Here is a 27,311-nt window from a genome sequence, read left to right as displayed (position 1 = left end):
TATGATGAACATATTTTAATCGTCTGAAAGAAGGGACATATGTGACATCCATTTGCCAAATCTGATTAACTTGAGTATCTCACAGGATTAACCCCAGGATGGAAAGATGGAATGCTTAAAGGAGCACAAGAAGGACAAGGTTGAATAAGAGAACGAGTTTGTTTACGAGTTAAATGAAACCATCATTGAAGGCCAGAACTATTAGTGTGATGCAGAGTATGCTCTTGTTCTGTAGCCTGCAAGTGGCCGATTAAAAGTGAATCAATCTGAGTATTATTATGAACTAATGGTCCAGGAAGTCGAGAATGAGAACGAAGATGAGTGATGAATAAAGGAGTTTTTGAAGAGAAGAAGTAGCACAAAGAGGTAGAGTGGCCTGAGAAATATAAGAAGTAACATAAACGGCATATTGAGAATCACTAACAATGTTACAAGTGGTGGTAGGGAAATCAAGTAAAACCATGAGAATAGCAAACAATTCTCCCTGTTGTACCGAGGGATAAGAATAAACTGTAACTTGAGATTGATGAACACTCCAATTTCCAGCTTTACTATTACTACTAGCATTAGTGAAAAAAGTAGGACCTTGAACAGGAAATATAGGTATTGGTGAGAAGGGCAATATAGAATGCTGCCTGAAAAATGAAAAGATCGGAGATTTAGGATATTGGGTAGAAAATTGTCCGACAAATGAGGTGCAAGCAACTTGTCAAGAATCAGAAGTGGCAAGAAGATAGGTAATCTGACTGTAAGTGAATTGAGAGATAATGAAGGAAGGATCTCCTCCCCAGAGTTGTCGACAGCGATGCCGTCCTTTGATGATCAATTTAGCTAAACGGTCGATATAAGTAGTCAAGCGTTTAGATGTTTTGTTGGATAAAAAAATCCATTTTAATGGCCGATTTGTTTGATGAATCATTCCTGTGGGAGAATGTAAAGTGTGAAATCAACACAAGGAAAGGGGAACGTCAGGAAGGATATAATGTAAATGGGCTTTTTGAAGCTGCTCTTCTACCAGCTGGAGTTCCTGTAAAGCCAAAGGAGTTAAATGACGTGGGCTGTCCAAGTGACTGTCTCCTTCTAGAATAGAAAAAAGATGTTGTAATTGATACGTTGGTATTCCTAAAACAGGATGCATCCAATTAATGTCTCCTAAAAGCTTTTGAAAGTCATTTAATGTTTTAAAATGATCACATCAAATTTGAATCTTTTGGGGTCGAATATTTTGTGCTCCCAAGGTATAACCTAAATATTGAATAGGAAAATCCACTTGAATTTTTTTTTGGGGGGGCTATATTGAGTATAAAGAAAGCTGGGTTTGTAACGATGCGAAAGCATCTTGCTGCTTTTCTTTAGTAGGTGTAGCAAGAAGAATGTCATCCATATAATGATGTAAAAGAACAGAAGGATGACGCTTTCGAACAGGATCCAGGGCCCGATGGACAAATTTTTGACACAAGGTAGGGCTGTTTAACATATCTTGAGGTAAAACCTTCCACTGATATCGAGAAAGTGGCTAAGAATTATTAAAAACAGGGACAGAGAAGGCAAAATGCTCACAATCCTTTTGATCCAAAGGAATAGAGAAAAAACAATCCTTTAAATCAATAACCATGAGCAACCAATCTTGAGGAATCATAGAAGGGTTAGGAAGGCCCGGTTGTAAAGATCCCATGGGTTGAATACATGCATTAATAGCACGAAGATCTGTTAATTGTCTCCATTTACCGTTTTTTTTTTTTTTTTTTTTTTTTTTTTTCTTTATCACAAAGACAGGGGAATTCCATGGAGAAGTATTAGGCTCTATATGACCTAAGGATAATTGTTCCTGAACTAAGTTCTCCAAGGCCTTAAGCTTTTCACATGTTAAAGGCCACTGTTCAATCCATATAGGAACATTAGTTTTCCACGTCAAAGGAAGGGCTTGAGGCTGCTGAACAGTGGCTATATGTTTAAAGATTTTTCAAGGGGATTGTAGCCCATGTGGAACATCATATTCTTGGCAGAATTAGAGACATGAGGAATAGAAACAAAAGCTCCAAATTGTTGTAATAAATCTCATCCCCATAAGTTTAGGGCAATAGGAATAATATAAAACTGGACTTGGGCCGTTTGACCATCTGGCCCTCGACAACTTAAGGATTGAGAACTTTGATATACCTCAGAGGTGGAACCTAATTCGGTAAGAGAAACAGCAACAGGCTGTTTAGGCCACTGTAAAGGCCATTGGTCGGAGGCAATAATGGAAACATCAGCTCTAGTGTCGATCAAGCCCTGAAAAATTTTTCCCTCTACTTCGAGGGGAAATAAGGGTTTTTGTTGAGTTACTAAGGTTTCCCAAAAAATATGTTTACTCATGCTTCCAAAACCTCCGGTTCTTTCTTGCCTCCGTGAAGGAAATTGAAAATGGGGTAGTAAAAGGAATTGTGTAATTCGTTGCCCCTCTTTTAAGGATATGGGCTTATGAGCCTGTGCCATAATTTGAATTTCCCCTTTATAATCAGAATCTATAACACCCAAATGAACTTGTAAACCCTGTAGAATGCTACTGCTGCATCCTATAAGCAGTCCAACAGTATGTGATGGTAATGGCCCAAAAACACCTGTAGGCAATTTAACAATCCCCATTTCTGGGGTGAGTTCGATGGCCTGCAAAATGGCAACATCAGCAGCAGTGCTACCAGAAGTAGCAGAGAAAAGCTGAGCTACTGAAAATTGGGAGTTAACATTGATTGACTGGCTTGCTGATGCTGGACCCCCGAACTGACTGGAAATTGCAAATGAAGAGGGCTTGTATTGTTGTTGGGGCCCCAAGCTGAAGGGCCCCTTTGCAAGTTTCCCGATCCAGAGGTTAAAAGATTACCATCTTTGTCCACCTTAGAGTGACATTCATTAGTCCAGTGTTGCCCTTTGCCGCAACGACCAAAGGGCTCAGTGGGAAGCTTTTTAGATCCTACTCTTGAGGAGTCACTCTTATTAGATAGTTTACGGCACTCCTTTTTAAAATGACTGGTCTTTCCACATTGAAAACAAACTCCCCTTTTCCCCATGAGTGCCTTAGATAAAGCTCCAGCAAACAACTGAGCGTTATAGGCAGCCCCTCCCACTCCTGCACAGGCTCTAATAAAATCTTCTATTTGTAAGTTTCCAGTAGCCTTTAGAGGACGCAACAACCTCTGACATTTCTGATTAGCATTCTCAAAAGCTAGTGTGGTTACCAGGATTTTGCCTGTAGCCCCACTACCCACAGTCTTTATGACAGCATCTTGGAGCCGAGCAACAAAATCAGGATAAGGTTCATTGGCACCCTGCAAAACCTTAACAAAAGACAAGGCAGTTTTCCCCGATGGTTTTACTTTACACCAAGCCTTTAAAAACAGTCCTTTAACTTGTGATAATGCCACGTCATCGAGTCCAGATTGAGCCGCTACGGTAGCAAACTGACCAGTACCTGTTAATTGCTCCTCTGTTGGCCCTGGAGGATTTCTAGCGGCATTACGGCGAGCCTGTTCTTTGGCATCTTTCAGCCACCAACTGCGTAGCTGAAGCCACTGAGAGCGGTCCAAAACAGCCTTCCCCAAGGTCTCCCAATCAAGAGGCAAAAACAAATTCTCAGAAGAGAAAGAATCTAAAAGCCCCATGACAAAAGGAGATTGAAGGCCATAATTAGCAACAGCTGCTTTCATTTCTTTAAGGAACTTAAATTGAAGGACATTATACTGCACATTCACACCTCCTTGAGGATATTGAGCATCAGGGCCAAAAGGTTGCCTAATAATGGGGAACAATTGTAGAGGATCCTCATCTTCTTGAGAATCCAATACCTCAATTACAGCTTTAGCAGTAGAAGCGGGGACAGCAAAAACCGTGCCTGAACAAGGCAGCATTTCCACCGGCGGTGGCGGTGTGGGAAAACTGTCCTCCTCCTCCACCTTGGGTGCCGATGGGGGTGGATGGACCACAGGAAAAGTAAAAACAGGAGTGGGTGGAGGAGAAGGCTGAGGGGAGATAACTGTAATTGTAAAATTTGTTGTAACAATTGAACAACCGGCTGAAGCTCCTTTTGAATTTCTGATTCTTTTTCATGAGACACATTATCACACAAAGGACCTTCTCCTCCAGTTACAGGATTATCTAAAGGAGGGGAAATGGCTATCGGAGACTTCAAAGACTCCTCATCCCCACCTTCCCCTTTTTCAGAGTCTATCTCTAAGAGCTCCAAAGCTTAGGTAATAGAAGCACAAAGGGCCCATAAAGGTGCCGACATTACATCACCGCGCTGGTGTGCTTGATGAAAGGTCTTAACAACCTGTTGCCACTCTCGTTTATTTAATTGTACTTCAGTTTGATATTGAAACCAAGAGCAATGTTGTTCCACATGAGCAAACAATTTCCGCAAAGTTCTCTCTTTTGCATCAACCCCAATCGAAAGTAAAAGCCCTTGTAATAATCTTAAATATTCTGAGGCCAAGGAACTGGAATTCCCCATAATGAAAGCTTGAGAAGGTTCCCCTTAACAATCCCCGGGTTTTACCCGCTCCTAGGGGGTTCCCCTTCTTGTTCCCCGCTACTCACCCGTGCGGACCCTGCTCGCTGCACCACTTATTGAGGACCGCGGTGGTGGTGGTGGAGAATGAACAGACACAAGAGACAAAGACAAACAGAGAACATGGCAGCCGCCTAGAGCCTCCGCCTCACTTTATTTATACTCCATAAATCCCACGTCAGCAAAAATAACACAATGCAAAACAAACTTTCTGTACCCAGATGTAACCTTCTGCTTAGTTCCTTGTCTCTAAGCTCTTTCTTATTTGTCTGCCTTCTTGGTGCCTACTAGAGTTCATTAAAAGTTCAACTAGAGATACTGTCCTTGACTACTGGAGTTCATTAAAAGTGCAACTAGCTAGAGATACTGTCCTTGAGCCTTATCTATTCTTAGCATATTGTTTTCAATGGCCCCTGCAGAAACCTTTTTGTAACTTATGAAATAACATGATTTAACTTACAATTGAAACAATTAGGTCTAGAATCAACATCAAGGGGGGAGTTTTTCTCTATTTCTTGCAACTTGTAGTTCTTTTTGCTTCCATTTGAATTGGAAATAGTCTAAAAGCTGATTTTTCTCTCTCACTATTCACCCATCAGGAGGAATCAGACCCCAAATGATATCAGTAAATGATGATGAACTTTGAATGAGAAGTGTTTCTTAAACTGCCAGTTCTGCCTTTAACCCTTTCCGCTGTTCCTCCTAATAGCCATAACCCCTTTCATTTTTGTGTATTCACTTACCCTCATCCCCTTGACAAACCCCAGGCACAGGATTTCTCCATGAGTGAGTCTCTGGGGTTGTCCTTGTGACCTGGAGATGGTAAGAAACACATAGAGCAGTGGTATAGTGTCAAAAATGACAAGCTGACCCCAGATACCACAGTTGGCCTCTTTGCTCTCAAATGAATCTAATAGCCCAAGGAAGTATTTCTCCTTTATCAGCAGCCCATTCAAAGTGGTGTTAACCATTCCCCAGCTTTTATCATTCCATATCTCATGGAAAAATAATAGCATTCACCTCAAGTCAAGAATCTCTTAAATTTCATGCATTCTGAAATACTTTGAGAAAAAAAAGTCATCATCCTGGTGTTATATAAAAATTGATGTCATCTTTTTACATCCATGTGTTCAACAGATGGTAACTTCGATTCACTATATTTTGTATATGTGGAACTATTGTCTTTCAAACTACACTTTCCAAAAGTGAGATGGAGTCTCACTTTTGTCACCTAGGCTGGAGTGCAATGGCATGATCTCAGCTCACCGCAACCTCCTGAGTTCAAGCGATTTTCCTGCCTCAGTCTCCTGAGTAGCTGGGATTACAGGTGCCCGCCACCATGCCCGGCTAATTTTTTTGATATATGTATTTTTTGAGATGGAGTCTTGCTGTGTTGCCCAGGCTAGAGTGCAGTGGCGCGATCTCGGCTCACTGCCAGCTCCGCCTCCTGGGTTCATGTCATTCTCCTGCCTCAGCCTCCTGAGTAGCTGGGACTACAGGCATCTGCCACCACGCCCGGCTAATTTTTTGTATTTTTAGTAGAGATGGGGTTTCACCGTGTTAGGATGGTCTCAATCTCCTGACTTCATGATCCAGCCACCTCGGCCTCCCAAAGTGCTGGGATTACAGGCGTAAGCTACCGTGCCAGGCCTTTTTTTGGCATTTTTAGTAGAGATGGCATTTCACCATGTTGGCCAGGCTGGCCTTGAACTCCTGACCTCAGGTGATCCCCCTGCCTCGGGCCCCCAAAGTGCTGGGATTACAGGAGTGAGTCACTGCACCTGGCCTATACTTCTCTTCTAATTGCAGAAACTTAAACATGTTTTATCTTATGTCTCCATAAATTTCACTGCTCCCAAGATGGAGCTGTAAACAAATCCTTAAAAGTATATTTTCTCTAAAAGTAATCCTTAGCAAATCCTTTGGTGAAGGAAAATATTCTGCTCTCTCTCTAAACTTGGATTTAAAACTCCAGGTGATGGTTATTTTTTGTTAACATTCACTGAGCCTTTCTTATGAACCTGGCACTATCCTAAGCAATTTATATACCTTTTCCCACTTAAGTCTCATGACAACCCCATGAGGTAGATACTATTATTATCCCTATTTCACAGGTAAGGAAAGAGAAGGTTTAGTAAGGAACGTGCCCCCCAGGTCACAAGAGCAGTAGCAAGTAAGAAGCACAACTCAGATTTAGTTCCAAATCTGTCTGACTCCAAAGCTCAAATTATTAACTGCAGCGCTACTCTGCCTTTTAAGTTTTCTCAAAGTGACTGCAAAATTAAAAATATTTAGAGTCTGGCATTTTCTCAATAAGTAGGTGGTATCATGTGATGCTATCCTCGTGCTCCTAACACTTCCTGGGCCAGGGCTACTAGGAGATATACTCTTTCGTTGCAAGAACAAGTGGCATTTTGAAGAAACCATGGAGGTGGCATTTGGGTGAGGACACTGCAGGCTGATAGGCACAGCTTTATATTCATATTAGAGCTGCTTCCTTCTAGGTGGGCTGCAAGTCACAACTCCCTTATAAATATAGCCCATTCAAATTAGTACTGAGCACTACCTCAATTTTTATTTTTTTTAGACGGAATTTTGCTCTTGTTGCCCAGACTGGAGTGCAATGGCACGATTTCGGCTCACCGCAACCTCTGCCTCCCAGGTTCAAGCAATTCTCCTGCCTCAGCTTCCTGAGTAGCTGGGATTACAGGCATGCACCACCACGCCCGGTTAATTTTGTATTTTTAGTAGAGATGGGGTTTCTCCATGTTGGCCAGGCTAGTCTCAGACTCCTGACCTAAGGTGATCTGCCAGCCTCAGCCTCCCAAAATGCTGGGATTACAGGCATGAGCCACCTCACCTGGCCTCACGAACTCATTTTTAATCTTTTGCACATCTCATGCCTCTATCATTGAAAAAAAAGAATGGTTACTCAAGTCAAGAATCTCTTAAGTTTAATGGATTCTAAAAAACTTGGAGGGTCAATATGCATACTTTTGGGGTACAAAAATTACCTTTGCACAAAGTGTTACAGATGTACACATTATATAAATTCACCAATGAGGAGCTGACTTCATCCACAATAAGAATTTGGTGCTTTGGAAAGATGTTCATTCTCTTCTTCAAAGGCAACGTCATCTCTTGTCAAGTAGAACTAAAAATAAAAACAGATGCTTTTTCAGTTTCTAAAAAAATAACTAATTGTTAATTTCTGGTCAGATACCAGCACAAAAATTATTTTTAGTGTCATAATCTCCGAATTTATGAATTGTAGCATATCAAATTTTGCACCAATACCAAGATAACTTTTAAAAACCATTTCATTTGTTTAGAACAAAAGAAGCATTAAAGGCCAGGAGCAGTGGCTCACGCCTGTAATCCTAGCACTTTGGGAGGCCGAGGCAGGCAGATCACTTGAGGTTAGGAGTTGGAGACCAAACTGACCAACATAGTGACACCCCATTTCTACTAAAAATACAAAAATTAGCTGGGCGTGGTGGCAGGCGCCTATAATCCCAGCTACTTAGGAGGCTGAGGCCGGAGAATTGCTTGAACTCGGGAGGCGGAGGTTGCAGTGAGCTGAGATCATGCTATTGCACTCCAGCCTGGGTGACAAGAGCAAGACTGTCTCAAAAAAAAAAAAAAAAAAAAAAAAAAAAAAAAAAAAAAAAAAAAAAAAAAATTGAGTTAGTATAATCTGGAAGAAAGGGTTTATAAGCTCTAGAGTTTGATGCCTAGTTCAGATCTCAAGTCTATCAATCATTTACAGCTTGTGTGATCTTGGGTAAGTTACTTAAAATCTCAGGTTCTTTCCTATAAAATAGTACTTATTTTATGGGGCTGTGATGAGGATGAAATGAGATGATGCTTAGAAAACCCTCATCACAGGGCTGGGCAGAGTAAGAGATCAATAAACAAAAGCTATTTAAACCTCACATTTTGCTGTTAATTATGAAATGCCAGCCAGGTGTGGTGGCTCACACCTATAATCCCAGCACTTTAGGAGGTCAAGGCGGGCAGATCATTTGAGGCCAGGAGTTCGAGACCAGACTGGCCAACATGGTGAAACCCTATCTCTACTAAAAGTACAAAAATTAGCTGAGTGTGGTGGCACACACCTGTAGTCCCAGTTACTCGGGAGGCTGAGGCAGGAGAATCACTTGAATCCGGGGAACAGAGGTTGTGGTGAGCTGAGATTGGGCCACTGCATTTCAGCCTGGGTGACAGAGTGAGGCTCTGTCTTTAAAAAATTAAAGATAAAATGCAGCCTATATTTTTATCAATTAACTTAGATTATATATACTCTGTGTGTGTGTGTGTGTGTGTGTAAGTGTGTGTGTAGTTTTAGTACAAACATTTTTCTACAGTGCCTTTTAATGACACCACCTGGAAACACTTACCCTTTCTTAAAGTCAGGAATGGGGCCCCCAGGCAGGCTGCCTCTGCCACTTCCAGCTCCTGCAGCTTCCTCAGCCACAGGCTTTCTGGTTCCATCCACTGCACTCCTGGGGCAGTGACACAATTCTTATCTGCCTTTGGTTAGGAAACTAATTGGGCAATCTGCTCCAGTGATACATTTCTGCTGATTTCAGGTTTTCTTTCAGTGGTGAATGACAAAGAAATGCAATTAGCAAGGAATGCTTTAGTTTGTCAAGTTTAGTTCCACAAGGCCTCCCTCACTTATTTTGACTGTTTTGCTTGCTGTCATATTAAATGTTTCAGAGGCTTTACAGTTTGAAGACAGTCTAAGCCAGAAACTGTAATGGGTACAGTACTCTGATAAATCTCTTTTGTTTATTAGAGTGTGTCATCTGTTGTTCAATAGTAATTCCATCACACATGTGCTGTAGTATTAATACTATTGATAACAATAATAGAACATTTATGGAGTGCTTACTGTGTAGCAGGCACTATTTTAAGCATTTTACACATATTAACTCATTTAATCTTCCCTGTACTATTATTATTCCCATTTTACACTAGTGAAAAATACTGTAGTCTGTATCTTCTTACTTCTACATTATTAATTATTTTTATATTGATTTTTAGAAAATACTTCCAATGATCAATTTTCCCTAGTTTTCAGTGTAAGGGTATTTTCCTGGAGGTGTGAATATTTAATAAGCCTCTGAGTTTGGAGGCTTATCCTTGGATCAAGGATGCTTTAGCATGGCTGTTATGGACCTCAGAGATACTGAAAGACAAGGTTATGTTTTACAAGGCTAAGGACAATGAACAGGATGTTCTGCTCATGGGTTCTGTGGTTGGGGGGAGGTGGGGTTGAGACAGGGCCTTGCTATGCCACCCAGGCTGGAGTGCAGTGGCACCATCACAGCTCACTGCAGCCTCGACTTCTTGGGCTCAGGCTTCCTCCCACTTTAGCCTCCTGAATAGCTGGGACCATAGGCACACACACCTGGCTAATATTTTTTTTTTTTTTTTTTTTTTGTAGAGATGGGGCTTCCCTATGTTGCCCAGGCTGATCTCAAACTCCTGGGTTCAAGTGATCCTCCCACCTTGGTCTTCCAAAATGTTGAGATTATAGGTGTAAGCCACCATGCCTGGCCTTTGGTGTTTTTTTTTTTTTTTTTTTTAAGACATTTTTATTCATTTCCAAAGCCAAAACTACATGTGTATTTTTCAGAAATGGTTAAAGTTCAGGGGATGGGGACGGGGAAGGAGAATAGAGATGACCAGACTGCACCTTCAAATCCTCTGTGGGATGAGATAATGAGATAACAAAAGAAACCAACAAAGAAACCTAGGAGCCAGGCCTCCCAAACCTCCACTGCTGGAAGAGACCAGCAGCACACACCCTTCTTCAAGGGTCCCTTCCTCAGCCTCTTCCTGAGTCCTGGAGACAGTTACCTTCTGGATAACTTTTATTTGGAACAGAGCCTGTTGTCAATAGAAGAGTCTTGGTCAGGCGCAGTGGCTCACGCCTGTAATCCCAGCACTTTGGGAGGCTGAGGTGGGCAGATCACTCGAGGTCAGGAGTTCGAGACCAGCCTGGCTAACATGGTGAAACCCTGTCTCTACTAGAAATACAAAAAAATTAGCCTGGCGTGGTGGCGGGTGCCTGTAATCCCAGTTACTCTGGAGGCTGAGGCAGGAGAATCACTTAAACCCGAGAGGCGGAAGTTGCAGTGAGCCGAGGTCGCGCCATTGCACTCCAGCCTAGGCAACAAGGGGGAAACTCTGTCTCAAAAAATAAAATAAAATAAATAAAGAAATGAGTCTTTATTTGGAATAAACCTTCATGTAGGTCAGTCGATTGTACTGCGTATCAGGTCATGCTGTCAGGGACACCTGGGGGTGAGTAGAATATTCTCTTCAATGGAGAATGAGACACGTACACAGAGGAGGTCAGCCCTGGTTTCTTTGGCGGCCAAGGGACTTGTGTCTACCACAGAGTAGACCAGCCTTCAAGTGCTGTGCAGGAGTGCATGCTTACAGAAGGGGGCTCTGCTCTCCTGAGTGCTGCCTGCGATTCCCTGACACCCAGGGAAGGAGGCCTTGACAGCGAAGATCCTGAAGGGGAGCGGGGACGATCCTGTGCCATGAGTGGGTAATAGGAACGATCCTGCACCGTTTATGACGGCTGTGAGGAACAAGAGAGGATTAAATAGCTTTATCCCGGGGTTAGTGGAATGAGGGTGGAGGGCTGAGTGAGGGATGAGTTCACATTTCACCAAATGAAAAGCAGGAAGCATCCTCAAGGGCAGGGTTGCCTCAAGCCTGTGCTCTGTGGCCTTGCACCTGATTAATATGGACTCCGCACTGGAAGGTGCCTCTAGGCACGTATTCGAAGGTGTCCCCGTCCACCGAAGCGAACACACCCCACAGCAGCCAACACACCCCACAGCAGCCAACACACCCCACAGCAGCCAACACACCCCACAGCAGCCAAGCCCCTTATCACTGAGTAAGCAGGACACTGGCGACCCTGAGGGCCAGGAGAAGCGGGTTGTCTGGTGAATCCCATCTCTGTATGGGGAGGGAGTCTGTGAAGATTGACATCCAGACACGCCCTCTCTCCTCCGCAGCGCCCCTGTCTGCACTGTCCTGTCCCAGAAAGAGAGGCATCGGCTCGTGGCCACCTGCCAAGTCAGGCCCAGGCCGCGAGGGAGGGGAAAAGGGACGCAGGAGGCGGCGCACCGGCTGTTCAAATACAGCCGCTGCCACTCCTTTAGACTCTGGACGTGCGAGGACTGGTGGCGCTCGACCTCGCGTTATAAAAAGCGGCTGGGCAGTATCGGCAAGACAACCTGGTAGGCGGGTACCGGACCCCACGTATCCGCGCCGCGCCCCCCACCTGTGGCTACGCGCGGGGCTAGCTGCGCTCCCCTGGGCGGCGCCGGGCGCCCGCGGCTGGTGGCGAGATGGGCCGCTACTCGGGCAAGACTTGCCGGCTGCTCTTCATGCTGGTGCTCACCGTCGCCTTCTTCGTGGCGGAGCTGGTCTCCGGCTACCTGGGCAACTCCATCGCGCTGCTCTCCGACTCCTTCAACATGCTCTCCGACCTGATCTCGCTGTGCGTGGGCCTGAGCGCCGGCTACATTGCCCGGCGCCCCACCGGGGGCTTCAGCGCCACCTACGGCTACGCCCGTGCCGAGGTGGTGGGCGCGCTGAGCAACGCCGTCTTCCTCACCGCGCTCTGCTTCACCATCTTCGTGGAGGCCGTGCTGCGCCTGGCCCGGCCCGAGCGCATCGATGACCCCGAGCTGGTGCTCATCGTTGGCGTCCTGGGGCTGTTGGTCAACGTGGTGGGGCTGCTCATCTTCCAGGACTGCGCTGCCTGGTTCGCGTGCTGCCGCCTGGGCCGCCGTCGCCGCCTGCAACAGCGGCAGCAGCTGGCGGAAGACTGCGCCCCCGACGCTTTCGGGGGGCCTCAGGGCTTAGAGGACCAGCCGCGCGCTGCAGCCCGAACAGCCCCAGGCTCGGACTCGGCCGTAACCTTCCAGGCGACCTCGGTGGAAAGGAAGCGAGAGAAGGGGGCGACCGTGTTCTCAAACGTAGCAGGTGCCTTTCGGTTGCATCCTTTGGACCGCTTGGCCCGCCCTTCCCCCTCCCACCAGTCTCTTTCTTCTCACCCCACGCCCTCTTTTTTTTCTGCATGCTTTCTTTTCTTTCTTTCTTTCTTTCTTTCTTTCTTTCTTTCTTTCTTTCTTTCTTTCTTTCTTTCTTTCTTTCTTTCTTTCTTTCTTTCTTTCCTTCCTTCCTCCTTCCTTCCTTCCTTCCTTCCTTCCTTCCTTCCTTCCTTCCTTCCTTCCTTCCTTCCTTCCTTCCTTCCTTTCTTTCTTTCTTTCTTTCTTCTTTCTTTCTTTCTTCTTTCTTTCTTTCCTTCTTTCTTTCTTTCTTTCTTCCTTCTTTCTTTCTTTCTTTCTTTTCTTTTTCTTCCTTTCTTCTTTTTCTCTCTCTCTTTCTTTCTCTCTCTCTCTCTCTGTTTTTTAAAATGAATCCATTCCCTTTACAGTCCCGCTTTACTTCTCTTTTGCCAATTTAACGTATTCCCCATCCTTTCTTTTTTCTCCTGGATCCTCGGGTAGCCCTAGCCTCTTTTCCCTTACCGTGTTCTCTCTATACGAGTATCAATTTTCTTGGAAATCAGTCATTATTATTGGGCAACAGGCAGCATTCTCCAACCCCTCCTCCCTCTCATTACTTGCTATCTGAATTTTGTTGTTCTCCCTCCCTCTTTGCCCATCCATTTGTCTTCTTGGGTGTCACAGGTTTGGGGGCTGCATGTGGGCTCCGATTCGCCCTCTTTTTGTTTTAACTTGAAAGGATGTGTGAATGAAGTTCAAAGGTGGATCACAAGGCTATTTCAAGGCCAAAATGTACTGTTCTGAGCTGTGGGTGTGCAGAAGAAGAGTCTCCCTTAAGCTAGTAGGAATTTAAAATAACAAAACTTTATTTTGAGTCCATTGGTTTTTTTTTGTTTGTTTGTTTGTAGAACTTATACACAACACAAGGTTTCTTCTTTGAATGCAGGTGATTCCTTCAACACCCAGAATGAGCCAGAAGAGGTGACAAAAAAAGAGAAAAAGTCTGAAGCTCTGAATATCAGAGGTAGGATTGACTTTGGGCCTATTTGAAATCCTTTTCTATGACACACATGGATTGAGCTGTTCATTTCTGTTTGACTTTTAATAAAGCAAAGGTGTGTTTGAAAGTAGGCCAGTTATATGCATAGACTATGATCTGACTCTCTTTCGTAATCACTGCATTGATCCTGAGGGAGAAACTGGTTGCTAATGATTTATCTTAGCTCCACTTAGATCCATGCTAATATTGCCTGCTCCAGAGCTGCACATATCAATGTTATGTAACTACTTTACTTGGTTTTATTGGTCCATGGATATTGCTAACAAATCATGCAACCTATTGAATTGATTTTGATAAAGGTAGGAAAAGAGTAGGTGAGCTGCTATCCAAGGTTGTGCCCTATCTGGCATTGCTGAGTGACCCTATTGCATCAGTTGTTTCTGCCAGAAATCTGCTTTTGTGAAGGGACTGTTGGCTCACTAAAACCTCCACTCCCAGGACCAAAGGAAGTGTTCTGGTGTGGCCCAGGGCAAGCACCTAACTAGCATTCTTCTCACCATGTGGTCAAGGTCGGAAGCACTGGACTAAGGGTCAGCCCAGGGGTTTTTGAGATGTGTTTCTCTCTGGACACCATTGTATCCAACATCTCTCCTTTCTGACTTCTTGAGCATAGACTTTGCTTTAGAGTGATTCCAGAAGGGGTTAATCCCCAGTCTTGACTTTGAGAATTCCAACAAGGATTAAGCAACCCTCTACTTTCCTGTGGTTTGGGGAAAGCCTGTAAGTGGGGCTTTGATGGAAATAATATAATGAAAAATGAATAATTCTGGAGATACCTTCACTTTGAGTGTTTCGCATCTGTTTTACAAAGTAATTCTCAGAGTGAACCTATAGGGAAAATCCAGAAGATAACAACATATGAGCTCCTAAAAATTTCTAAATTAATCAAACAAATTTAAAGGCAACAGGGGAATTTGCTCTCTGAAAGAGCTTAGTTTTAAAAGATAGTCCGTAATGAAAAAAAAAATCATCATCCTCTGTCTTTCTTTTTTAAGGTCCAGTTTAAAATGTATATACATTGGGGTGGGTGCGGTGGCTTACGCCTGTAATCCTAGCACTTTGGGAGGCTGAATGGGCAGATCACCTGAGGTCAGGAGTTCAAGACCAGTCTGGCCAACATGGCGAAACCCCATCTCTAGTAAAAATACAAAAACTAGCCAGGCGTGGTGGTGGGCGCCTGTAATCCTAGCTACTCAGGAGGCTGAGGCAGGAGAATTGCTGAACTCTGGAGGCGGAGGTTGCAGTGAGCCGAGATTGCACCCCTGCATTCCAGCCTGGGAGACTGAGCTAGATTCTGTATATATATACACACACACACATACAGAATTTTTAAGGTGGAGTTCACCATCAGAGACTTTAACTTTTCAAAGCCTGTTCTGTTAAGTATCCTCATTTTTTTCCTTCTTTGAGATGGAGTCCTGCTCTGTCTCCCAGGCTGGAGTGCAGTAGCGCCATCTCTACTCACTGCAACCTCCACCTACCAGGTTCAAGTGATCCTTGTGTCTCAGCCTCCCAAGTAGCTGGGATTACAGGTGCACACCACCACGCCTGGCTGATTTTTGTATTTTTAGCAGAAACGGGGTTTCACCATGTTGGCCAGGCTGGTCTCGAACTCCTGACCTCAGGCAATCTGCCCACCTCAGCAGCCCTGGATTACAGGTGTGAGCCACTGCACCCGGCCAACTATCCTCATTCTTACGTTACAAAGTTGAGAAAGAGAATAGGTAGGTGGATTGAAGCAAAGAAGAAGAGTAGGCCCTCGAAGATATAGTGATCTTGTTTGGGAAACTCATATGAACTTGCCAAATTTTAGTCCTAAGCTATTGAAGTTTCTTGGTAGAAAAATGTCAGTAGCAGAATGCCTTGCTATACCTGGCTGGGCCCTTGGTTTACAGGTACTGACACCAGTGCACCTGTAGCTGCTGATAGAGGTAAACAGTGCAGTGGTTGAAAGATTGGGATTTGGCTTCAAACTGCCTGAGTGTGAATCATGGCTCTGCCACTTAAGAACCATGTGACTTTGGGCAAGTTATTGAACCTCTCTAAGCCTCCAATCCCCTCATCTTTAAAATGAGGATAATAACAGTACCCACACCTTATGGGATTGCTTTGAAATAAATGAAACATATAAAGTGTTTAGGCTTATAGCAGGAAAACTAGCTAACATTTTTATTGAGTACATACTTTGTCCCTGGTACCATTCATGAATGAGTAAACTGGCAATCACAGCAATCTTACTGAGTGGATACAATGATCATTTAATTAGTGGGTGGAACTGCTGGGCTCAACCCACAGTGCTTCCGTGTTAGCTGAGATCATTCCTGCTGCTTTTGACAAGTACCTGTGCTGTGGCTAATAGGAGCCTTTCCGTATTCCCAGCTAAGTGTGAAGCTGGCCTCCCCTTTGGTGCTGTGTTCTTATCTTGGAGCCACAGTTCAGGGAAGGATCACAGAATGGTAGAACTGGAAGGACCTTAGGGAAAATGGACTTTTCACTTCACAGATGAGGAAGCAGGGTGCAGAGAGTTTGATGACTTCCCCAAGTCACCACAGCTCAAGCAGAGACAAGGCTGGAATCCTGGGCTCCTACATCACGTATCTGGCCCTTTCCATGATCACACATTGCCTCTAGACTCCAGACAGGGAGGGCTTGCTTCTCTAGTACACAGTCCACTGAATGATTACATTTCTAACATTTAAGCAACTGCTTTAGAAAGCAGGACTGTGTCCCAGTCTCCAGATCTGCAGAGGAAACAGCCTATGGGGATCTCTGTGAATAAAAACAATTTCTTCATTTTCTTTACCGTTTCTCTTATTCCAGTGGGAATAAAAAAAATGAGTTCTTTTGTTTTTTTGAGACAAAGTCTCACTCTGTAGCCCAGGCTGGAGTGCAGTGTCGTGATCTCGACTCAACACAAACCGCCTCCCAGGTTCAAGCGATTCTCCTGCCTCAGCCTACAGAGTAGCTGGGATTACAGATGCATGCCACTGCACCTGGCTAATTTTTTTTTTTTTTTTTTTTTTTTTTGTATTTTTAGTAGAGACAGGGTTTTGCCATGTTGGCCAGGCTGGTCTTGAACTCCCAACCTCAGGTAATCTGCCTGCCTCGGCCTCCCAAGTGCTAGGATTATAGGCGTGAGCCACCGTGCCCGGCAAAAAAATGAGTTCTAAGGAACACACTCTGTCTTCTACTGTAAAGTATGGTAAAAACACAATCCCCTTAAAATTCTCATCAATGTGCTTTGTAGTGGTCAATTTTATTTAATAGGATCAGACATGATAATATTAAAAATGTTGTAACAATACGTCAGAAAGACAATTAGTTTTTTAAAGTTTGGTATAAACATAAATAGATGAATAGCCGTCTTGACATCCCTTGAAAAGAAATCCCCTTTGATGAGATGTTTCTTTGTGATTCTTACTTTTTCCAATAAGAAAGATCTCATTTTTTCATTACCATTTGTCCAGTGCAAATGCACTATTTCCAGTCATTCAACAAATTCAACAGCACTGATGGCTTTCCTAAGTGCTAGGACACATCAGATTTCAACTTGTGTCAAATTGCCAATTTATGTTATATGCCAGTTTTTTGGGGGTTTTGTTTTAATCTAAAGGCAGCAAGTGAGGGCCAAGTACAGAGGTTTGCTGTCTTTGCAAAGCTACTTGAGAGCATTGTGACTAATCGGGTGATTGAGTTGTCTACTAAGTGGTGCTCTTTGTGTCTCAGATAATGCTGCCAGATTTATCTTTCTGAATCATAGATGTGATCACATCGGAGTCTGTTCAAAGCCTTTACTGCATGCAGGATATGGTCTAAACACTGCTGACATTCAAGAGCTTGCTGTTCCATGCCAATACTCCTTTCTAGACGTTTCTGCCCTTCCCTTCACCCCTTCATGGCCTCACCTCCCCCATCAGCTCTTCATTGTCTCCCTGCACACCCATCAACATTTAATGTACATCTGTAGTGAGGTGAGGAGCGCTTAGACCCTGTGATCAGGCAGATTTGGTTTGCGTTCTGCCTCTCCCCTTTCCTAGCTAGGTGACCTTGGGCAAGGAACTTAATCTCTTTAATGTTCAGCCCCCTCATCTATGTGATGGAGGTAATACGACCAACATCACTGTGTTGTGCGGATCAATGGGTGGTTAGAACAGCACAGAGGACCCACTCAACAAATGGTGCCCGTTATCATTATCTTCACCTCTTGGTCATTCTCAGAGGGTTTTCAGACATTTGTTTACATAATCTACAGAACTAGCCTCTGAGGGAGGTGAGGCAGATATTATTACTACCTCATTTCACAGATGAGAATCTTGCTCCTCAAAGAGGTTGACTTTCCTAAGGTCCATGGCTCATAGCAACAGCGTCAGGGTCTGTGAGACCAAATTTAGCGCGTCAGCCTCCGGTGTTGCCCCACGAGCACGTCCTCTATCTGCAGTTTCCCATGAGTCTCCCGTGAGGTGTTTCTGTCTGAAATACCTTCTCCTGTGGTTGCCTATTGAAGTCTGCCTCCTCTCCAGAGGCCTGCCCAAATTGCCTACCTCTCAACAAGACTTTCCTGAGATTTCTCATCAAAGGAGACTCTTTTCCTCCCTGAGGAGGTTATCCATGTATTTATCTCAGAATTTTCCATTTTGAGAGGCTTAGGCGAGAGGATTATTTGAGGCCAGGAGTTTGAGACCAGCCCAGGTAACACAGCAAACCCCTGTCTCTGCAAAAAAAAAAAAAAAAAAAAAAAAAAAAAAAAAAAAGATTAAAAAATTCTTTTAAAAAGTAAAAAAATTAACTGGTGCAGTGGCACACACCTGTAGTCCTAGATACTTGGGAGGCTGAGATGGGAGGATCATTTGAGCCCAAGAGTTCGAAGTTGGAGTGAGCTATGATTGTGCCACTGTACTCCAGCCTGGGTGACAGAGGGAGACCCCACTTTTTCTCTCTCTCGGTCTGTCTCTCGGTCTCTGTCTCTCTCTCTCAGTCTCTGTCTCTCTCTCTCTCTTACACACACACACACTCACACACACTCACAGACACCCCACAGAATTTTGCCAGTGCACTGTAGTTAATGGTCATGACCAGGCCTTTTTCATCTTTTCATGGACAGCTAGAAGACACATTGCATTATTAAATGTCAGGAATTGAGTGGATGCTGCTTTAAACAGTTTTTCAAACTGAAGGCCATGATAATTTGGGGCCTAGAATTAGTTTAGTAGAAAATTAATTATAATGGAATGAAATAGAATAGTAAGAAATCATATATAAGGATGAATTTTGCTTTCCCATGAATTATTTGTTTCAATTGGTATCTCTGTGCTAGGATGCAAAACATAATTCTTACTGTGGATTATGGGAAAAACAAGTTTGAAAGTTACTATTTTATGTAATTCTTAGGGAGTAACAGTGGGATTTCTCAGAAGGAAAAGCTGAAATTGAATTGTAGAACTTACATGAGGCAGGATGCACAGCAGATCTCTGGTCAGACTACCCAGATTGACATCTCCAGTTAACACTTTTTAGATGTGTGATTTTGGACAAGTTACTTAGGTATTCTGTGCCTCAGTTTCCTCATTTGTAAAATGAAGAGAGTACCAGCCAGAAATAATCAAAAGGATCAGATTCCAATTTTCAAGAGTTTATTCAAGTGAAAAGCTGGCAATGGCCATTCCGGGACTCATCACTCCAGAGAAATGGGGATAGGGTTCCAAAGTTAAAAGCCAAATTCTTGCTTATATATAAGACAAAGAAATTTAGCAGGGTTACAACATTTTGTATACAAGCCTGGTTTAGGAGTTAAAAAAATTAGCTACAATTTGTTTTCTTTTCCAAGTGGCTTGTTTTCTTTATAGCTGGTTTTCATTTCCTTTCCAACTTAAAAGAGTGTATTTAACATTCCATATTAAGGGACTGCGATAGCCATGGTGTCTTGTATGAAAAAGGTAAGAGGGAGGATGAAAATCAACAGTAAGAGAGAAGGGGGTCTTCCCTGGGGCCCTTTGCCATTTACAACATTTTACAGAGCAATGCAGGTAAGGAAAAAGACTGAATTCAGACATACAACAGTTTATAGTTGCCTGTCACGTAGCTCAGGCCCTGTAATTCACATTCCTTGAAGGCTCAAAATACTTTTGAGTTCCAACAGCTTAGATTTTGCATTATTTATTTTCACAAGGGTAACCACTTTACAGTCCTTAAAAGGATGTAATGGGTAAGTATAACACGCTTAAAACAACGCCTGGAGCATATGTGTTAGTTAGTATAACAATAATAATAGTTATTATTATTAAAGACAAGAGTTACTGTATGACATAGGAGTTATGACAATCAACCAGAAGCTACTGTTTTATTGAATGCCTACATTGCTATTATATAAACAAAGGCAATTTGGAGTATGACCCTGATCCTCATGTTACTTATGGAGGAAATGGATCTAACATGTATGAGACAATCAGAGAATAAAAAACTGTCTCACGCAGTAAACATGATATCACATGTGTATAGGAAATATTAGGCTTTCATATTTTTATGGTAGCATTTTGTACTGTCCTGAAGCAAGTTAAAGCTTCGAGTCGTAGCTCCTTGTAGAGGAACAAAGTATTTTTGAGTTTCCCTTCAGTGGTTCAGGACAGGGACTGGGGAGTTAAAAGCTCCTTTGGGGGTGGGGTGTTGTGAGAAAGGAGCACAGCATTAGAAAATGGGAATGTTAATGTATATACTGAATCAAGATCTTATTATCATAAGTAAACACTCAGTCAAAAGGACATATGGGAATTCTTTTTATTCCTGTAGGTTTTGGGGAAAATTTGAGGCAATTGCCTCAAATTACATTTAGTGTTCACAGAATGCCATTTTACCTATGATGTTATTTAGAATTGTGGAGGTGTTGCCAAGAGGAAGAATTAGCTCAATTAAAGCACCTTCCAAGTGAGACTGTTTAGTCTTAGCCATAAGTTGTTAGTAATTTGGATTACTATTAGTTCTATTGCATAAGTCTGTGGAATACATGGAGAGACAAAGCCGACCTTTCTTAACATATATGCTTTCTTCTAGAGCAGTGCTTTGGAAACTAGTATGTGCATTCCAATCATCTGGGCATTTTTGTTTTTTGTTTTTTTTTTCTGAGACAGAGTTTCACTCTTGTTGCCCAGGCGGGAATACAATGGCACTATCTTGGCTCACTGCAACCTCCGCCTCCTGGGTTCAAGTGATTCTTCTGCCTCAGCCTCCTGAGTAGCTGGGATTACAGGTGCCCTCATAATACCCAGCTGATTTTTTTGTATTTTTAGTAGAGATAGGGTTTCACCATATTGGCCAGGCTGTCTTGAATTCCTGACTTCAGATGATCTACCCGCCTTGGCCTCCCAAAGTGCTGGGAATACAGGAGTGAGTCACCGCACCTGGCCTCATCTGGGCATCTTTTTAAAATGCAGGTTCAGATTCTACAGATCTGAGGTGGGGCCTGAGATGCGGTATTTCTAACAAGCTCATAGGGAATGCTGATGCTACTGGTTTGCAAACTATACTTTGAATTGCAAGATTCTGATGTTGCTTTCTGTAAAAACAAACAAACCCCCCCAAAACCAAAACCCAAAGCTTTGTGTTTATATTTTATAATTTTTCTGACCAAATTTTTACCTAATTTACTTACTAAATCCCAATTTAGTCTTTGGCTAACAATTGGGCACTCAAATCTTTGCTGAGGAATGAGTATGTTCTATATCATAATCAGTATCTTTAGAAACAATTCCCTTAATTAAAGGCACCCACAATTTTTAGTATTATCTGTAGAATTTTAATTTTATTTTATTGTGATAAATGGCTGTTTATGCAACTGGAAATGTTGCTGGAGTCCCTGTTCTTGGGCACCTCTTAAACCAAATGCCATTTAAATGACCACAGACTAAAAACAAAGTAGGTAAATGCTTACAGGGAAAGGGGAAAGCGGATCAAGGTAGGAAAAAGACAATTTGTTTTAAAGACTCTCTTAATACAACTTGTTCCCTCTCCCCTTAAACATGTTTAAAATAATGTAAAGCACAGATACTTGTCTAAAAGAAAAAGAAATCGTTTGCACAGCCTCTGTTTTCCAGCTTGGTGCCCTTTGATAGGTGGTGAGCGGTAGCGATGTGGCCCAGGGAGATGGCACAGGCATTCTTCCTACAGGTCAGAATCTTCCTAGGCTGTTGCTCTTCCAAGGTACTCTGAGTCCTGAGATGGTGACCTGGGGCTTTGTTTCCTAAGAAGTAGTTGCCATTATTTTGATTCATCCTACTGCTCTAACCAAAACAAAAACCAAAAAACTCCAAATGGTAACAGATATTCGTATACCTGGAAATCCAAGCCAGTGAGTGTCACGTGGCTTCCAGATTTGCATCTGTGCTGCAGTAGTCTTTCTTTCTTCCTGGCAGGTGTACTTTTGCATGTGATGGGAGATGCCCTGGGGTCCGTGGTTGTGGTCATCACGGCCATCATATTCTATGTGCTTCCCCTGAAGAGTGAGGACCCGTGTAACTGGCAGTGTTACATTGACCCCAGCCTGACTGTCCTCATGGTCATCATCATTTTGTCATCCGCCTTCCCGCTCATCAAGGAGACCGCTGCCATTCTGCTGCAGATGGTCCCCAAAGGAGTCAACATGGAAGAGCTGAGTAAGTAGACTGAATTTTGATCCAGAACCACTCTCACTTTAATGTTATTTAGGCCAAAGGACAAGCATTATTTAAGAGCAGTCTTTGGGTTATGTATTCTGAAACACCTTAAATCACCAGGTGGTAAACACATCATCATATGTTTTATAGCCTATTAAGATGACTCAGCTCCAAGTACCAAAGGGCCTTTGCAATCTGTGATTCTCTGACTCAACTGCAATGCAATGCTTGTTGCGGGCATGGTGGCTCATGCCTGTAATCCCAGCACTCTGGGAGGCCAAGTCGAGCGGATCACCTGAGGTCAGGAGTTCGAGACCAGCCTGAACAACATGGTGAAACCCTGTCTCTACTAAAAATACAAAAAATTAGCTGGGTGTGGTAGCATGCACTTGTAGTCCCAGCTCCTCAGAAGGCTGAGGCAGGAAAATCGCTTGAACCCAGGAGGTGGAGGTTGCAGGGAGCCGAGATTGCACCACTGCACTCTAGCCTGGGTGACAGAGTGAGACTCTGACTCAAAACAAAACAAAACAAAAATGCAATGCTTGGATAATACCTATTCCTGGGCTACTTACTTTCATGTCAAAGATTTATTTTAATCCAAATAAGGCCATTTCTGCCAGGAACTTTATTTTCCTTATTCTAAAAACACAAATCATTCATATTCTAGACCCTACTTTCTAGTTAATGCGGGCATGCAAGTCACTGTGTCTCTCACAGCACTGCCCAGAGCTGCAGGTAGAGTAGGTGGTGGGAGAGGGAAGGAGACAGAGGAGCAGACATACAGCATTGCCTTTGCCTTCCCAGGAGCTAGTTCGTTTCCCAATTGAGGAAATAAGATAAACATATATAAAGAAATTTGTGATATATACTGGATATGTTTTTAATAAAGTGATATATTTAAAAACAGATATTTTTAACAATAGAGGGTTACTTGTTGTGACTCACGCCTGTAATCTCACCACTTTGGGAGGCTGAAGGGAAAGGACTGCATAAGACCAGGAGTTCAAGACCAGCCTGGGCAACATAGTAAGACCTCATTTTTACAAAAATAAAAAAATTATTTTTTATAAATAAATAAAAAAGTAAAGGTTGTAATGTGTGCCTGTGGTCCCAGCTACTAGTGGGTTGAGGTGGCAGGATCACTGGACCCAGGAGTTTGAGGCTGCAGAGAGCCATAAACATGACACTGCACTCTAGCCTGGGAGACAGGGCAAGACTCTCTGTCTCTAAAAAACCAAAAAAACCCCGCAAGATGGTAATAACAATAGCAATATTTTCATAGCATTTACTACATGCTAGAAATGTAAGTGTTCTAAGGTGCTTTACTTATAATAATGTATTTTAATCCTTAAAATAATACAAAAAGTTACTATTATCATTTCTATTATACAGATAAGGAAGCTGAGGCACAAAGAGGTTAGGTAATTGCCTAACGTCATGCAGTTAGTAAATGTCTAAACTAGGATTCATACTAGCTGGCTGCAGAGCCTTTGCTCAAATCAGTATTGAATACCATTTCTCTAAATACATACTCATTTTGGAAAGTATAGAAAATACAGAGGAGCCTACATGAGAAAACAGAAATCTCTCATAATTTGATTGTGGAAACTACCACTGTTAATATTTTCTTCTATATGCAGTAAAAAGAAAAATCATACCATATACACAGTTTAGCAAATTGCTTTTTCACTTAAAAATACCTTATGTACATTTTCTCATATCCTTAAATATGCAACTTACTTTTAAACAACTATATCTTATTCCATTACATAATTGATTTAACTATTTCCTTGTTGGTTCCATCTTTTTAATGAATACAAGGAGCATTGTCCAAACCATTCTTGTACATAAATATTTGGTTATTTCTTTTAGGTTAAACTTTTAGCACTAGAATTGCTAGTAAAGGTTTTTTTGATTCATGTTGCCAAATCATCCCTTTTAAGAAAAGGCATTGCACTTTATACTAGTATGGGAAGTTCATTCAAGTGTCCATTCCCTTGTATACTCAGCAACCCTGGGGACTTTTTTCTTGTTGTTGTTAGACTTATTTTCTTAAATGACTTTGTATGGGCTAACAATGTGTGGAGAAAGAAGGTTAAGGGCAAATGGACCCAGAGAGGTAGAACTAATTTCTTCCTGCTGTTCTTAGTAAGTATGCAGCCATTTTGGTGAGAGTGCTTGATGGGACCATATCTCTCCCGTAGTTCCATGCTTCAAATGCAGCACTCACCTTGGCTTTTGTTTGCTCTTCTCTGTTATAGTGAGCAAACTCTCTGCTGTGCCCGGAATTAGCAGTGTACATGAAGTGCACATCTGGGAACTTGTAAGCGGAAAGATTATTGCCACCCTACACATCAAGTATCCTAAGGACAGGGGATATCAAGATGCCAGCACAAAAATTCGAGAAATCTTCCACGGTGCGGGAATCCACAATGTGACCATCCAGTTTGAAAATGTGGACTTGAGGGAACCCCTGGAGCCGAAGGACTTACTATTGCTCTGCAACTCACCCTGCATCTCCAAGGGCTGTGCTAAGCAGCTGTGTTGTCCCCCCCGGGCACTGCCTCTGGCCCACGTCAATGGCTGCGCTGAGCACAATGGCGGGCCCTCCCTAGACACATACGGAAGTGATGGCCTCAGTAGAAGAGACACAAGAGAGGTGGCTATTGAAGTGTCTTTGGACGGCTGTCTGAGTGACCACGGACAAACTCTTAACAAAACTCAGGAGGACCAATGTTATGTAAACAGCACTCATTTTTAATCTGGTACCCACATAATCAGACTGTATAGGCGAGGCACTTTGGAGCCACCATCTTGGCTCATAAAAAGAACTTTCCGGGTTGTAGGCTCAGACCGGACTTGCAGCGTGCATGCTCTGTGTTCACTAGGGGTTGGCTGTTAGGGATTTTAGTTAAACATGTCTGTGAATTTTTATGTAATCCCTTTCCATTCCCCTGGGTGTCTCATGCTGCTCTTTGACTGTTTCAGCTTGAACATGCATTTTCTAAAGCAAACTGCACTAGTGTATATATCAGGGACACTGAAGTCTGGGACTGGGGCTCAATAGCTGCGGATACAGTGTTCAAATAAGTTCTTGTTTCTAAACTGATTAGAACTTCTAGCTAATGCTCAGGTGAGATCATAGCTTAAATACATTCAAAAAACGAAAGTACCACAATAGGTGTATTTTTCCCTTTCCCCTTAATGATCATAAAAGAGACAAGTTAAATATTTCTGGCACTGAAGAAGTATCTTTTTTCTTTGATTCATTTTTGGATAAATATAAAATGAGTAACTATTACGGTAGAAAATATTCTCAGAACATTCTAGAGGAGGTAAAGATTAGTAGAGAGGTTTTGGCCATCTCTACATTTTTTGTGAGGTGAGAGAAAACTAATGTTTACTTTCTGCTGTGAAATGAATTGCGGCTATAGAATGTTTCAAATGCTTAAATATATAATACACGTTTTTCACATGGAAGTGAGGGAATATTTCAGCTTCCTTAAGTATGACACAAATACTCAGCTGTCTTTTAGAGTCAGTATAGTTGGAGCTGTTTTCATTTAGTTCTTTGGTAATGATTTACTTATTTTTCCAAATGTCCTTTGACTTTTCTTTCATACGATTGCATTGATCTATGCAGCATTTACCAGAAAAGAGCATTCCTGGGATAGCAGAATCCTTAACATCCAGTGTTAATTCTTGTGAAATAAAGAAGCTAGACTGCCTTCTCTTTAATTAGACATATTTTAAAGTATTTATTATAGTTGTCAACTAGTGACTCAATGGAAAAGTTGATGTCCAAGGGAGAAATGAGAATTAGCTTAGTTGCTGCCTTTAATGTGTTTTTGAGGAACTTAAAATTTTCTTTCATGTCTCTGATCCATATTACCAAGTTCAAATAAAATTTTTATAATTGGATTCAGACCCATAACCAAACTATATTGGCAGTAGAGAAGCATCTGTCATGTATTTAACACATTGTTCAGCATCAGTATTTAAATCAGAACAGTCTCACAGGTATGAGAAAATGGGAGGTGCATCACTAGACAACTAGTATCATCTTTTCTAGACTGCAAGATTGTATGAAAATAACCATCTCTTAGTGTGTAAAGTCCTGTTTAAAATCTGCACAGGATTTATCAGAGGTGCTGGGTTGATAATGAAGGCAGCATCCACAATTTTTTAGAACAAACATCATATTTAAACAATTTATCTTAGTCCTGAATTTGAAGGCTAAAACAAATAAGCAGCTATGATCAGTAGGATAGGAAATCATTATTTTTTCTTTTTTGTAAAGACAGGGTCTCGCTATGTTGCCCAGGCTGGCCTTGAATTCCTAGCCTCAAGTGATTCTCCCACCTCGGCCTCCCAAAGCACGGGGAGAACAGGCATGAGCCACTGCACCTGGACAGGAAATTCTTTGTTCCCTGAAAATGTATTATCTGAGTTTAAATAGGCTGTGAATTAGGTAAATAGAAAAATGTCTAAAAATGTTTTTATTTCTGGGAACTTACTGGGCTAGGCTACATGCACTTTATAAGCATAAAGGGGTTAATGAGTAAGAATTTCTATTTTTAGTGTTAAAAGTGTGGCATGTACTCACACAAAACAGTGGATCCGCTAAGAAACTCAGCATGGAGATAAGTGGCCCAGATTCTCCTACATAAACATTGGTTGAAATTCCTTAGAGCCAAAAAGAAATTTTTCTCCGATTTCCTAATCTGAAGGTCTAATTTGATTTCACATCATTCTGCCTTTATTAAAAGGTAAAATTATAATTTCACAGTTTTTGTGCAACTGGCTGAAGGAATGCATATTAGTTTGCATTTAAACACTGTTCTTTAATCTCTAAAATATTTTTCTGGGTAAGAAAAGGCACTTAATTCCACTATAATTAAACCTAACTTCAGAAAAGTATCTTGATAGACAGTTATGCCAGATTATGGTCTGGAGTCAATGTGAAATAATACCTTTTTAAGGACAGTTTGGCTGAGTGCATTTAATAATGTCCA

General features: G+C 42.4%; 1 protein-coding gene across 1 annotated transcript; it reads left to right on the top strand.

Moving 5' to 3' along the window:
* The first annotated feature begins 11,853 nt into the window (after window positions 1-11,853).
* On the top strand, window positions 11,854-26,238 carry SLC30A10 (solute carrier family 30 member 10). The gene is made up of 4 exons (XM_010385998.2): window positions 11,854-12,568; window positions 13,541-13,618; window positions 22,057-22,296; window positions 24,558-26,238. The coding sequence occupies exons 1-4, from the start codon at window positions 11,929-11,931 to the stop codon at window positions 25,055-25,057; spliced, it is 1,458 nt and encodes a 485-aa protein (XP_010384300.2). The 5' UTR covers window positions 11,854-11,928; the 3' UTR covers window positions 25,058-26,238.
* Window positions 26,239-27,311: the final 1,073 nt, after the last annotated feature.

The sequence above is a fragment of the Rhinopithecus roxellana genome, chromosome 8 (genome assembly GCF_007565055.1).
Source record: "Rhinopithecus roxellana isolate Shanxi Qingling chromosome 8, ASM756505v1, whole genome shotgun sequence".
NCBI classification, from domain to species: Eukaryota; Metazoa; Chordata; class Mammalia; order Primates; family Cercopithecidae; genus Rhinopithecus; species Rhinopithecus roxellana.
The sequence above is the reverse complement of the archived record's forward strand: the minus strand, read 5'-3'. Positions and strand labels throughout refer to the sequence as shown.